The sequence below is a fragment of the Alexandromys fortis genome, unplaced genomic scaffold (assembly GCF_014885135.2).
Source record: "Alexandromys fortis isolate MF-2015 unplaced genomic scaffold, M_Fortis_MF-2015_v1.1 scaffold_390, whole genome shotgun sequence".
Lineage (NCBI taxonomy): Eukaryota > Metazoa > Chordata > Mammalia > Rodentia > Cricetidae > Alexandromys > Alexandromys fortis.
In genome coordinates this window covers 263,862-277,539 of record NW_026068261.1, presented here as the reverse complement: position 1 = coordinate 277,539, position 13,678 = coordinate 263,862, and the positions used below count along the sequence as shown (strand labels likewise).

At 52.9% G+C, this 13,678-nt stretch overlaps 2 protein-coding genes across 4 annotated transcripts; one reads left to right on the top strand and one right to left on the bottom strand.

The window, feature by feature from the left end:
* Window positions 1-85: 85 nt before the first annotated feature.
* Flot1 (flotillin 1) lies at window positions 86-8,268 on the top strand. Of its 3 annotated transcripts, XM_050131782.1 has the most exons (13): window positions 86-266; window positions 546-602; window positions 847-922; window positions 1,001-1,091; window positions 1,256-1,399; window positions 1,515-1,634; window positions 1,944-2,039; window positions 2,206-2,358; window positions 5,667-5,848; window positions 5,935-5,980; window positions 6,377-6,514; window positions 6,642-6,806; window positions 7,993-8,268. In XM_050131782.1, the coding sequence occupies exons 2-13, from the start codon at window positions 560-562 to the stop codon at window positions 8,020-8,022; spliced, it is 1,284 nt and encodes a 427-aa protein (XP_049987739.1). In that variant the 5' UTR covers window positions 86-266; window positions 546-559; the 3' UTR covers window positions 8,023-8,268. The 3 variants fall into 3 exon arrangements, with proteins under 3 accessions (XP_049987739.1, XP_049987740.1, XP_049987741.1); XM_050131784.1 differs by lacking the exon at window positions 86-266 and having other exon boundaries at window positions 582-602; window positions 847-926; XM_050131783.1 differs by lacking the exons at window positions 86-266; window positions 1,001-1,091 and having other exon boundaries at window positions 544-602.
* A 1,560-nt stretch (window positions 8,269-9,828) lies between these two features.
* Tubb (tubulin beta class I) lies at window positions 9,829-13,306 on the bottom strand. Its single transcript, XM_050131779.1, has 4 exons — window positions 13,076-13,306; window positions 11,679-11,787; window positions 11,203-11,313; window positions 9,829-11,071 (listed from the first exon to the last, which is right to left on the bottom strand). The coding sequence occupies exons 1-4, from the start codon at window positions 13,130-13,132 to the stop codon at window positions 10,014-10,016; spliced, it is 1,335 nt and encodes a 444-aa protein (XP_049987736.1). The 5' UTR covers window positions 13,133-13,306; the 3' UTR covers window positions 9,829-10,013.
* Window positions 13,307-13,678: the final 372 nt, after the last annotated feature.

Here is a 13,678-nt window from a genome sequence, read left to right as displayed (position 1 = left end):
GGAGCGCCTGGCGTCCCCACGCGCAGCCGAGAGCTGGAGTGCTGCGGACCCGAGCGGGGCCTGCTGGGAAAGGGGCGGACCGAGGGGTTGGTCGGAGGGCGGGGTCGCGTCTGCTGCAGCAACAGGGTGCGGTCGGGTTGGGGGCGCCAGCGCACCTTCCAGTTAGCTGGGTGCCCGAGCTGCCCCTGCCTCATTCTAGGGCTCTGGGCGCCTCCGCGCGCGCTTCCCAAGACCCCCCAGTAAGGTTGCTACCCGCGTAGCGGAAGGTGAGTGGGAAGGGGAGGCGGAGCCATGGGCGGCCGAGTAGAGGGGAGAATGCGGAACGGTCTGCAGACCCCTGGGCGCGGGAGAGCTTTTTAGGATGGAGGGGCTAGGGGGCGCAGGAGAGGAAGGCCGTGAGAATCAGCAGACACAAGGAAGTAGTCCCTGAGGATTTTAGGACTGTCGTGGGGCGGTGGCACAAGCAGAGCGTGCTCCTGATAGAGGGAGGAGGAGGTGCCACAAGGCCCCTTCCCCTCTGCAAAGGCTTTCTCTCCATCCCCCAGCCGCAGCTTCAATTATGTTTTTCACTTGTGGCCCAAATGAGGCCATGGTGGTCTCCGGTAAGTCTTGTCCCAGCCCGTGACACCCGCTCCACCCCTAAACCCCCCTCCTCTCCTTACCAGCCCCAACCTCCTGGCCACGGTGGGCGCAAACCACCGTGATTCCCAGCCTCTATTTTCCAAGAATGCTTTTGTAATGCTGTCCCTCAGTTCCCAGATTCTCCCTTGAGTGTGTTCCACCCATCACCCTCACCCTGTAGTCATTTTGGCTCTGCCATGGCCACATTATGCCCTCACCTTACAGGGTTCTGCAGGAGCCCCCCAGTCATGGTGGCTGGGGGCCGAGTTTTTGTCCTGCCCTGCATCCAACAAATCCAGAGGTAGGTAGTCACAGAACCCTGGGACGCAACCGATTTTCCTCTCCGCTCTTTCCCTTACTGTCTCTCCTTTCCCCCTAGGATCTCTCTCAACACACTGACCCTCAATGTCAAGAGTGAGAAGGTCTATACCCGCCATGGGGTCCCCATCTCAGTCACGGGCATTGCCCAGGTGAGGCTGTCAGAGCCTTCCTCCCAAAGCCCACACCCACCTTTCCCTGGCCACTGAGTACCTCTGACCACAGACTTCTCTAATCTGCCTTTCTGCTGCTCTCGCCTCCTCCAGCCGCGCTCCCAAGGCACCCACCTCTCCTCCTCTCTCTACTGTGGCTGCAGGTGAAAATCCAGGGCCAGAACAAGGAGATGCTGGCAGCCGCCTGCCAGATGTTCCTGGGGAAGACAGAGGCCGAGATTGCCCACATTGCCCTGGAGACGCTGGAGGGCCACCAGAGGGCAATCATGGCCCACATGACTGTGGAGGTGGGACTGGGGGATGCCAGGCTGAGTGGCACCTGAGGACCAGCTTGTCTGTGACAGATGATGAATCTGACCTCCTCCTCCTCCTCCTCCTCCTCCTCCTCACTTTTCTCTCTAGGAGATCTATAAGGACAGACAGAAATTCTCAGAGCAAGTTTTCAAAGTGGCCTCCTCAGATCTGGTCAACATGGGCATCAGCGTGGTTAGCTACACCTTGAAGGACATTCATGATGACCAGGTGAAAATATACAGTTGAGGCAGGCTTGGTGGCTGGAGCTCGTCATCCCATCCCTGGGGGTAGGTTGTGGGGACTAAGGCAGAAGGGATCCATAGGTCATCTGGGCTGCACCATGAGTTCCAGACCAGACATCCAGAACTACGTGATAGAGAGACCCTGTCTGGGAAAGCAAAGAACAAGTTTAGTGGTAAAGCACTGACCCAGGTCGGCGTGCTGGGCCTCTGGTTCAACCCCTGTACCACAGAGCAGACAGAAGCCTCGACCCCCTCTCTCAAGTCCTCCCGAGACCCTGGTTTCGTTCTCCCACAGGACTACTTGCACTCTTTGGGGAAGGCTCGTACAGCGCAAGTCCAGAAGGATGCTCGGATTGGGGAAGCAGAGGCCAAAAGAGATGCCGGGATACGGGTGAGGGAGATGGGGGCTGCTGGGTCTCTGCTGGCTTATTAGACACCCAGTGGACAAGGGCACAAGGGGGTTTGGAGGGTCCAGCTGGGTCATTGGGGGTGACAGTAGAGACATCTGGTGGAGAGCAAGCCCTTACCCTTTGGCCTTCCTCATTAATCTGACCTAGGAGGCTAAGGCCAAGCAGGAGAAGGTGTCTGCCCAGTGTCTTAGTGAAATAGAGATGGCCAAGGCACAGAGAGACTATGAGCTGAAGAAGGCCACCTATGACATCGAGGTCAACACCCGCCGAGCACAGGCTGACCTAGCCTATCAGCTACAGGTAAGTGGACCAAACTGGGCGAGTCTGGGCTGCCCAGTAACCCTTCTCTCTTCCATCTGGACTGGGAGAGACTGGGATCAGTTTTGACCCATCTTCCCCGTATGATCAGTGACAGAAGAGTCTCGGGCAGAGGCTGGAGAGGAAGCTTACTCGGCAGACATGCTCAGTGGCACACATGTGATCCCTGCACTCCCCATGCCGGGGAGACAGAGACAGGTAGATCTTGGGGGATCACCAGTCAGCTGGGCTAGCATAAATCATTGAACCTCAGGCCAGTTGTCTCAGAATAAAGGTAGATGGTGCCTCGAGAGGAATGTCCTCTGGCCTCCCAAACACACATGTACATGCACACCTGTACATGCATGTGTATCTGCACACACATGTAGAATAGAGCATTCAGCTGAAAACCTCCCAAAAAAGAGACCGGCAGTGGTAGCACATTCCTTTAATCCCAGGAGGCAGAGGCAGGCGGATCTTTCTGAGTTTGAGGCCAGCCTGGTCTACAGAATGAGTTCCATGACAGCCAGGGCTGTTACACAGATATACCCTGTCTCAAAAAACAAACAAAATAAGAAAGAAAGAAAAAAAGAAAGAAAGAAAGAAAGAAAGAAAAAAAGAAAGAAAGAAAGAAAGAAAAGCCATAAATCTGGTTGATCAAGAGGGTCACCATGTTTGGGCTAGCCTGTGCCTGTCTGTGAGGGCACCTGGCTGCAGGTAGAAGCCAGAGTGATGAGCCACCCTGTGCTCCGTTCACCAAGCTGTGTGTTAGGAGTCTGCACCTGTTCAGAAGAAGAGAAGTTTTCTCTCACTTGCGGAGGTACCCCAAAACTTAAAGAAGAGGGTGAGAAGGAAGCAGACGTGGGCCTTGAATAGTAGAAAGTGCTCTATGGGCAGCCCTTTGTATTACAAGAGGAATAGCTGGTCCCTGTCGTTCATGGGTTGCACAGTTGCGAATCTGCCTGCTCGCTGGGATTAGTGAGCCCCCAATCCGTGCTTGCAGCATTCGTGTAAAGCATGGGCAGGCACGGGATGCTGAGGAATTCTAGTTCCTGAAGCCGTCTGCAGATGAGCTCAGACTAGAATGTGCTGCCTTGTGTCAGCTCGTGGGCCTCAAACGATTTCACCTGGTATCAACACCATTTCTGCATTTTTGGGCTTTTTGTTAGTAATCTTGCTGTTTCAAATGACTCTTGGGACTGAGGGTATAACCCACTCACATGCTCACAGGGAAACAACACTCCAGTAGTACTAAAGTGCCGGTGGGGTCCCTTAGCGCCGACGCGGTGATGTGCCTTATGGAGAAAGTGTGTGCTGTTACCTTTGTTCAGACAGGAATTCAAGTACAGTTGGCTACTGTCCCACAGGAGTGCAATAGAAGGCGTCTTTATTACTGTTCTTTTGTTCTTCAAGACAGGGACTCACCATATTCCTGTCTGGTCTGGAACTGGCTATATAGACCACTGACTGGCCTCAAACTCACCTGCCTCTACCCTCAACTGAGGGCTAGGATTAACATTGTGCACCACCATGTCTCACAAACCAGGCTCAAACTTGTAGCAAGCCTCCTGTTTCAGCCTCTTCCTTTTTTCTTTAAGATTTGTCTTATGTAGATGATGCTCTATTCTGCATGTACAAGTTTATATAGAAGAGGACACCAGATCCCACTATAGATGGTTTTGCGCCACCATGTGGTTGCTGGGAACTGAACTCAGGACCTCTGGATGAGCAGCCACTGCTATTAACCTCTGAGCCGCCTCTCCAGCTCCCTATTTCAGCCTCTTTACTGCAGGGATTACAGGCGTGTCCACCATGCCTAGTTTAGAAGGTATCTTTTGGGTTTTCAAGACATGATTTCTCTGTGTAACCCTGGCTGTCCTGGAACTCACGGCTCCACCTCTGCCTCCTGAGTGCTGGGATTAGAGGCGTGCGCCACCCATCTGTCTAGAGGGTATCTTTTAAACAAAAACACTTAAAATTAAACTTTGATTGGCTGATAAAGGATGTAGACTAGGCTGCTCCTTGAACTCACAGAGATCCTCCTGCCTCTGCCTCCAAATGCTGTGTTAGCCAGCTTTCTTGGGCTGCCAGCCCCCATATCATGACATGTAGGCTTACTATTAATTATGAATGCTCGACCTTAGCTTAAGCCTGTTTCTAGCTAGTTTTCTATTTTTGTGTTAAAGTTAGATTACGCCATTTCTGTCCATCTCCTTGTCGCCCCAGGCTCGTTTACCTCATCTACGGACAGTCTTTTCCTGCTTCCTCCATCTCTGCCCGCCTGCCCTGCGTATCCTTCCTAGTCCTAGCTGTTTTCAGCTTTTTATTAGACCAAACAGATACCTCGGGCAGGCAAGCCGAAACAGCAACACATCTTTACACAGTTAAACAAACGCAGCGTAAACAAACACGACACATCTTTATACAGTTAAACAAATGCAGCGTAAACAAACGCGACACATCTTTACACAGTTAAGCAGATATTCTACTCCACAACAGGTGGGGCTAGAGGTTCACTGCAGTCCTGTGGTAGTCAAGCATACCTTTAATCCCAGCACCAGCGCGTGGGAGGCTGAGACAGGGAAATCTGAGTTCAAGGCCAACATGGTCTACAGAGTGAGTTCCAGGACAGCCAGGGCAACACAGAGAAACTCTGTCTTGAAGAACTATAAAAGTAATAATGAGAAAAAAAAGAGAGAAATATGAACATACACACTCAATTTGTGGAAGCTGGTCACAGCGGTTGCTGCTAGGAAGGGAACCAAGCGGTTTGAGGCAAGAGGGAGGGGGTAGCCACTTTTCCCCTATCTACTTCTTCTTTTGAATTTATTTTGTGTGCAAAAGATGGGGAAAAAACACCTGCTGGCAGGGTGGAAAAGGCGGTAGTGACCATTGAGCTTCCCCTAAGAATCTCTGCAGAGGAAAGTGGGGAGGGAAGTGTGCACAGGACTGTGGAGGTGGAAGATGATCACCAGGGGCTCAGTGTACTCTAGAGAGTTACCCAAGTGGAAGACCTGGGAGGGACGCTTAGTTTCACCCAAGGGAGGCCCGGTACCTGGTCACAACCTTACAACCTTACCCATTCTAATGCTAAGGCCTTTACCTGCACTTAATTCTGTCCCTGAAATGGATCCCAGTACCCAGTTGACTGAGCAGACCAGGAAGTGACTTCATGGGCCTTTTCCGCGCCGTACCGCTGGCTTTTCTGCCGGGCTCGGTGGGGGGGGGGGGGGAGGGGGGTATTAGGGCATCTGAGGGAGGGGTAGGGCATCTGCTCCCCAGCCCTGCCTAGAGTGCCCCTTGCCCTCTAGGTGGCCAAGACCAAGCAGCAGATCGAGGAGCAGCGGGTGCAGGTGCAGGTGGTGGAGCGCGCCCAGCAGGTGGCAGTGCAGGAGCAGGAAATCGCCCGGCGAGAGAAGGAGCTGGAGGCCCGCGTGCGCAAGCCTGCGGAGGCTGAGCGCTACCGGCTTGAACGCTTGGCGGAAGCAGAGAAGTAATGCCCCTTTCCCGCGCCTCTCCTGCCCCCTTGACAGGCAGGCAAGGTGTCCTGCAATGAGCCCACTTCCCTTCTATCCCCAGGGCCCAGCTGATCATGCAGGCAGAGGCCGAAGCTGAGTCTGTGAGGGTGAGTTAGGGCATGGCTCCTGTTTGGCACAGGGAAGGGCTTGGTCAGGGTTTCTTATTCCTTTTTGCTTGTTTTGGGTTTTTGAGACTGTCTCACTGTGTAAAACAGCAGACTGGGTTCAAATTCACACAGACCCGCCCTCCTCTTCCTCCCAAGTTCTGGGATTAAAGGCACGCTCAATTGCACCCAGCTGTCTATTTTTTTGTTGTTGAATATGGAGGACAGGATGGTGCATGTACCAGATCTCTTCTTCCCATACATGTGAGTCCCGGGGATTTTGACTTAGGTTGTTGGCCTTGCCGACAAGCACTTTACCCTTTGAGTCAACTCATTGGCCTCGGCATTTCATATTCTTAAAGAGTGCCGTCATTCTCAAATACCCTGTACCCTCTACAGATGCGTGGGGAAGCGGAGGCCTTTGCCATAGCGGCGCGCGCCCGTGCCGAGGCTGAGCAAATGGCTAAGAAGGCAGAAGCCTTCCAGATGTACCAGGAGGCTGCCCAGCTGGACATGCTGCTAGAGAAGCTGCCCCAGGTCTGGGAGTGTGTGGGACTCTGGGAGAGGGGTGCCAACTGTAAGCCAGCGACCAGAGTGAGGAATTCCAGTCAGTAGTTGGGCGAGTTTGATGGGCGGTGTGGTCTGAGCTATCTCTACTCACCAGGTGGCAGAAGAGATCAGTGGTCCCCTGACCTCAGCCAATAAGATCACGCTGGTATCTAGTGGAAGTGGAACAATGGGGGCAGCCAAAGTGACTGGGGAAGTCCTGGACATCCTAAGCCGCTTGCCAGAGAGTGTGGAGAGACTCACAGGCGTCAGCATCTCCCAGGTGAGGGTGGATGCCGTGTGTGTGTGCGTGTGTGTGTGTGTCTGATACAGTAGGCTAAGTGCTTGATGGGCATCCAGGAGCCCAGGAAATCACAGACGGTGCTTCCTTGGTGCCCAAGTCACCTTGCTGAGGACCCAGGTTCGATTCCCAGAACCCACCATGTCAGGTTCTTGCTTGGCAAGTTCCAGGCCAGTGAGACCCTGACAACAAATTGGTGAACAGTGCTTGAGGAACAGCAGCTGCGGTTATTCTTCACCTTCCAGACACAAGAGAACTCCCTCCAGCAAGTTAAATAGTGTGCCGCCCCCCCCCCCCACCTCCACGGCTGGGAAGCAGAACTTCAGCCAGACTGCCTGGGCACCACAGGAGAGCAGAGAATTGGCTGCTGCCTGGTGATTGCTCATTTCATGGCAATCATTGCTTTCCTTGAGTTTACCCACTGTGGGTTATGGCAAAGGTCAGGATGATGTAAGTCACAGCCCCCTTGCCGGGGCATTGGGGAGATTGCCTCCAGAGTGCCTAGGGCAATGTTATGTGCGCCACAAAAACATGTAGTTGGGTGTAGTAGTATAAACCTCTAATCTCTGCACACAGGGGGCAGAAGCAGGCTGATCTGTAAGTTTGAGGCCATCTGGGGCCACATAGTGTGACCCTGTTTGGGAGGCTATTCTGGAACTCAACTCTGTAGACCAAGCTGGCTTCAGACTCAGAGATCCACCTACCTCTGCCTCCTCCGTGCTGGGGATAAAGGCAGGCACCACCACTGCCAGGCAAGACCCTGTCTTGTTTTGTTTTTTTTGAATTAGGGTTTCACTGTGTAGCTTTGGAGCCTATCCTTGAACTCAAGAGATTCACCTGCCTCTGCCTCCTGAGTGCTGAGATTAATAAAAGCAACCTTCACCAAGCTGGGTTTGTTGGACCATCCTTGAGGCCTGAGCTAGGCTCCTTGCTATGGAGTGTATACAATGCTCTGGTCCCTCTGACCTTCAGTGACAGATCTCCCTGACTACATTGATGCCAGGAACTTGCTTTGTAGACCAGACTGGCCTTAAACTCAGAGATCTGAGTAGATGCCACCTCGCCTAACAAGACTGTTGGCCTTTTCAGTGCCCTCCTGAACCCATTCTTCCAAGTGGTTGCTGGGGAGAGCAGGTGCCTAGTCCCACGAGTGCCTTTTTTCCTCTAGGTGAATCACAAGCCTTTGCGGACAGCGTGAGCCATCAGCCAGCCGCAGTGGTCATTGCATGCACCTCTCCTGATCCTGAGCATGCCTTCTGGCAGAGGTGCACCATATCTCCTTGCCAAAGTCTGTGCCTTGCCTTGGAGGGGTCTGCTTCCTTCTCAGCCCATTGCCAGTGCCCAGATTTTCAAAATCTGGTGTCTGGCACCAGATTTTACAGACCCCACTTAAGCCCATCCCAACTATTTAACTTCCTGAATAAACTAGACTGTGTGAACCTGTTTGGAGGCTTCTTTCTTCACCAACACCAAAATGACCCTTGTTAAATAACCAAGTACTGATAGTTTGCAGCATGCCAGAAGCATGAGAATCACAAATTCCACATCAGCCTGAACTACCCAGCAAGAACCCAACTCACTGGAAGTGGGCTGTGGGGTACACTGGGCATCAGACTCCTGCAAGCAAGAAGACATCATCTGGGGTACCACAGCAAATACCAGAGTACGTGACACGGTCTTCATCTGTAACCCTAAAACACCCTGCTTTATACTTTCAAAGCCCATTATGCTACCTAATACAACTAGCATTGTGGTAGCTCCAGCCTGCAGAGACAAAGCCCCTGACCACCTATGGCTTTCTGACCAGAGGTAAAAGAATCACAGGTTAAAACCTAGTGGTGGCAGTGTACGCCTAATGCCTGATGTTGAGGCAGAGCCAACCTGATCTAGAGTTCCAGAACAGCCAAGGCTACAGAGAAACCTGGGGAGGTGGGGGACTAGCCCCAGAGGGATCTGGAATGGGCTAGAAGTTTGAAAATGGAACATGGGAGTCAATTCACAGGCACTAATATGGCCCAAGCAGCTCTGCACCCCACAACCCTCTGCTGAATGCTGGCGTTTGAGGTTTGCCTAACCTTGCTTTACTAGTTGTCTCCCCCCCCCAGAGCTAACGGTCCCCAGCAAACTGCTAGGCAGACCTAATCACCTAGTTAAGGGTAGCCTGGGCACATTAGGTCAGTGCTAGAGCATAGGGCACTGTCTGATAGGATGGGATACTTTGCTTACCAAGAATATGAGATAAAATGAAGTCCCGTGACATCCTCATGCGCTGGGCCCCAAAGCCTCGACTGTGGCTTGACCTAACCCTGAATGACCACACCTCACACCTTTTTTCCAACTCCCATTTATTTGTCGGCTCTTGGGGCAATGTCATCTTTTCAATATGAAAAAAAAAGCAGCCAAGTTCAACACAAAAAAGGGTATGACCAAACCAGGAAGAAAACGGCAGAAGCAGAGACAGGTCCCAGACACCCCAGTGTCAGCACACCTTCCCAGGTTTGGAGGTCAATGGACGGGGCTGTTTCTGGACAGCCAGAGACCAAGGCTCTGTTCCACTCCCACCTTAGAGAAAGAAGGAATACAGGGAAGACACCTCCAATGGCAGATTTGGCTCAGGACAGCTGGAGGTTATAAATGGAGATAATACTGTTAATCCGTCCCCTGAGGCTGAGAGATGAGGCAGAGAAAAACCTGTCAATTGAAAAAGCCTCAGTGGATTCCCCTGTGGAAACGGCCTTGACTGGAAAACCCGCCCCTCTCTTCCCAGTGACCTCTACCTGGCACCCTTCTTCCCATCCTGATCTCCTTAGCTTTAGGATGGTGGCCACTATCTGGGTCTTTAGTAATGGACTTGTTCTAGGCGGACTCTGGAGCAGAACTCAGGTTCCTGGGGAATATAATGGAAACATTTGACAGTCATGAGAAATGGGTACCAGAAGGAAACAGGGCAACACTCAGAATGGCAGAAGTGTAGGTTTGTCAGAGTGGAAAGAGAAAGGAGACATTCCACAAACAAATATTTATTGAGCGCCTACTGTGTGCCAGGCACCGTTCACTTCCCCCCGCCCCAGTGAAAAAAACGAAAAAACAGGACAGAGGCAGCAGAAAGAAAACTCTGAAGGAGAAAAATGGGCAGCTGAAGAAAGCTGAGGGAACTAAGCAGCCTGAGGTGATGCGGGGCTTTCTGCCTTAGGCCTCTTCTTCTGCCTCCTCCCCGAAATCCTCCTCCTCTTCCGCAGTGGCATCCTGGTACTGCTGGTACTCGGAGACGAGGTCATTCATGTTGCTCTCGGCTTCGGTGAACTCCATCTCGTCCATGCCCTCACCTGTGTACCAGTGGAGGAAGGCCTTCCGGCGGAACATGGCCGTGAACTGCTCCGAGATGCGCTTGAAGAGCTCCTGGATGGCCGTGCTGTTTCCGATGAAGGTGACTGCCATCTTGAGGCCGCGGGGTGGGATGTCACAGACCGCCGTCTTGACATTGTTGGGGATCCATTCCACAAAGTAGCTGCTATTCTTATTCTGCACGTTGAGCATTTGCTCGTCTACCTCCTTCATGGACATCCGCCCGCGGAAGACAGCTGCGACGGTGAGGTATCGGCCGTGGCGGGGGTCGCAGGCAGCCATCATATTCTTGGCATCGAAGACCTGCTGGGTAAGTTCAGGCACAGTGAGGGCCCGGTACTGCTGGCTTCCACGGCTGGTGAGCGGGGCAAAGCCGGGCATGAAGAAGTGGAGACGCGGGAAGGGCACCATGTTGACAGCCAACTTTCGGAGGTCAGCATTGAGCTGGCCTGGGAAGCGGAGGCAGGTGGTGACACCGCTCATGGTGGCGGAGACGAGGTGGTTCAGGTCTCCGTAGGTTGGCGTGGTGAGCTTGAGGGTACGGAAGCAGATGTCATAGAGGGCCTCGTTGTCAATGCAGTAGGTCTCATCGGTGTTTTCGACCAGCTGATGGACGGAGAGGGTGGCGTTATAGGGCTCAACCACGGTGTCGGACACTTTGGGTGAAGGCACCACGCTGAAGGTATTCATGATACGGTCGGGGTACTCTTCTCGGATCTTGCTGATGAGCAGGGTGCCCATGCCCGAGCCCGTGCCTCCACCCAGAGAGTGGGTCAGCTGAAAGCCCTGCAGGCAGTCACAGCTCTCTGCCTCCTTCCGCACCACATCGAGAACGGAGTCAACCAGCTCAGCTCCCTCTGTGTAGTGACCCTTAGCCCAGTTGTTGCCTGCCCCAGACTGACCTGGAATGTGGGCGTGAAGAAAATTAAAAGCTTAGTCACTAAGACAGAAGAGACATACATGAATATCACTAATCTTCCAACTTTTGGAATAATCCCCCTTGGTATATGAAAATAAATTTTATGTAACTCACCAAAAACAAAGTTGTCTGGTCTGAAGATCTGGCCAAAAGGACCTGATCGAACGGAGTCCATGGTCCCGGGTTCTAGATCCACCAAGATAGCTCGAGGGACATACTTGCCACCTAAAGAGATTCAAGTAGATGTTTGAGAGCCCTCTGCAGTGAAGATCAATTTTGGGTGGGAAATGCCACAAACCACTAAACTTGTCATTCCAGGAACTTCCACCTGGTGGCAGTAGAGCTCATCTCTGGCCCCTTATGGTGGGTGTCTAATGGAAAAGGGAGATTCTTCATGCAAACGGTATAACAGTTACTTAATGTAGGAAATCAGGGCACAAGGATGCCGCCTTTACGTCCTGCCCTTGGGAGGTAACCCGATCTTTGTAAGTTCCAGACTGCAAAAATCAGACCCTGTCTCGATAGCGTAGGGTTTAAAAAGACCCGGGAAATGTGTTAACAGCGAAAAAGGAGCGGATTTTCGCCTTTACCTGTGGCTTCATTGTAGTAGACGGAGATTCGGTCCAGCTGCAGGTCGCTGTCTCCGTGGTAGGTACCGGTGGGGTCGATGCCGTGTTCATCGCTTATCACCTCCCAAAACTGCACAGGGAAGAGCAATTAACCGTCAAAGGCTCAAGTCCTATGGGATGACTCCCGCCCGCATTTCAATTCTAGACATGCTCAAACGAAGCAGAGGTGCAGAAACTGCAATTCCGTTATCTGCCTGCCGAACCTCCACCAGAGAAAAATCACCGCATTTGTGGCTAGGATTAAGTTCAGGGGGCTGAGGGTTGCGAGCATTCACATGGTCGGACGGACTGGACAGCCACCCGCCCATTTGACCAGCACCCAGCCAAGCGCTTCAGGATGGGCACCGCCCCTCTAGGCCAGCACAAAAGAGGGTTGGGGGAAGAGAAAGGTGCGGCCACTGCAGTCGCCCACCCCTTACGCGTTCCACGTGACTGCGGTGGCGGGCCGGTCTTCCAGCAGCCCACAAAGGCGGGAGTAGCGTGGGCGGGGCCTGGCACGAGGGGCGGGACCAGTGCGTCCCCGCCGGCTAAGGCTGCATTGTCCCTGCGCGCCAGGGGCGGTAGCCCCGCCCCCGGAGGGTCCCACCCTTCGGCTACAATTTAGCGGCCGCACTTCCTCCTCCCCACCCCTCCCCCGCTACATTGTAATTGCGCGCAAAAGAAAAAAAAAAAAACATGGCTGCAGATTTTTATTCCTTTGCTAGCTTCCCTCTCCTAAATAGTCTCTCTCTCGCACACACACTTCGTTCCGAGACTTACAGACACGCAAGCCTCTCACTTTTCCATGAGGTCACACCCTAAGATTTCTTAAAGGCAATGAAAAGTAAAAGTAGCCCCCACACAGAACCATCATCTACCTAGAAGCTTAATCAAGCCTGGGGGTGGCGAATGCCCTTCGGTCTCCAAGCCTTTGTTGAAAGGTAACGCGCAACGGACCACGTCGTAGGGATCTGCAGCTGCCCGCCCAACCTCTCCCCTTCCCCCCCCTCCAGGCGGGGTGGGGGTGGCGCGAGGGGAAAACCTCGCTTCGGCTTTGTCTCGGATCGTTTCCGCATCTCTCCTCTCCAGTTCTCGAAACGTTAGAAAACCCCTCTAAATAGGTACTTTACAGTTCCACAGACTCCCGGTTCCCTAAATACTTAAGTCTCTTTTAACGGCTTTCCGAAAATGTGCCAAGAAAAATATTTCTCAATTTCTCAGCATCAGAATGCTAGCCACAAATATGGGCTATATTCATACGTGCAAAACTTTGAGGGGCAAAGCTAACGAATGGAGAATGCAAGCCCCTGGTAACATTACCCATGACTAACCTGGATTTTTCGTGCTCACATATTTCACCTAAATTTTAAAATCCTTACCTTAGCACCGATCTGGTTGCCACACTGTCCGGCCTGGATGTGCACGATTTCCCTCATGGCTTTAAGATAGGTACCAAGCAAGAAAAGATAATTATTTCTCTTTCTGGGCTGGTCTCAGGCTGAAAGGATGGAACGTGGCCCCGGAGGCTGCAGCAGCGAGATGCGACCACGACCGCAGGAAGGTTCTAAGAGGCAGGAGAGGCCGGCGAGCGCAGGAGGAAAGGCGCGCAGGGCGGGGCGCGCGTTCGCGCGGTCGGGGGCGGGAGATAGGCGGGAGCCCCTGGTCGCAGACAAAGCCTCTCCAGCCCGGCGCTGATTCGACCTCTCGATCACGTGCGAGGCGACCATTGGTCTAGGAGCCAGTGGCGAGCGCAGTCCTTTTCGGGAGATGTAGTTCTCTATTGTTGTCCACGCTGCAAAATGAAGTTAGGCATGGGTGGGTACTGTGGGAGGCTTAGTGGGTAGCTTGCGCGTGGGTGTGATTGTATTTATTTTTAAGGGAAAGTACCTCTCACGAGATTCCTGTCCTCTAGTCCTGAGAGAGGTTTTTGTGCTATGAAGTTTTGGGAGGTCTGAGGTGTCCTCAATTGGGAGATGGTATAG

Bases quoted from the DNA above. Each gene is read 5' to 3' on its own strand.
- Flot1 (XM_050131782.1), top strand. From the start codon at position 560: ATGTTTTTCACTTGTGGCCCAAATGAGGCCATGGTGGTCTCCG. The intron at 923-1,000 runs GTAGGTAGTCAC...CTTTCCCCCTAG, and splicing joins TGCATCCAACAAATCCAGAG to GATCTCTCTCAACACACTGA. The intron at 2,359-5,666 runs GTAAGTGGACCA...CTTGCCCTCTAG, and splicing joins ACCTAGCCTATCAGCTACAG to GTGGCCAAGACCAAGCAGCA.
- Tubb (XM_050131779.1), bottom strand. From the start codon at position 13,132: ATGAGGGAAATCGTGCACATCCAGGCCGGACAGTGTGGCAACCAGATC. The intron at 11,788-13,075 runs GTAAGGATTTTA...TTCCCTGTGCAG, and splicing joins GCAACCAGATCGGTGCTAAG to TTTTGGGAGGTGATAAGCGA. The intron at 11,072-11,202 runs GTGAGTTACATA...CCCACATTCCAG, and splicing joins ACCAGACAACTTTGTTTTTG to GTCAGTCTGGGGCAGGCAAC.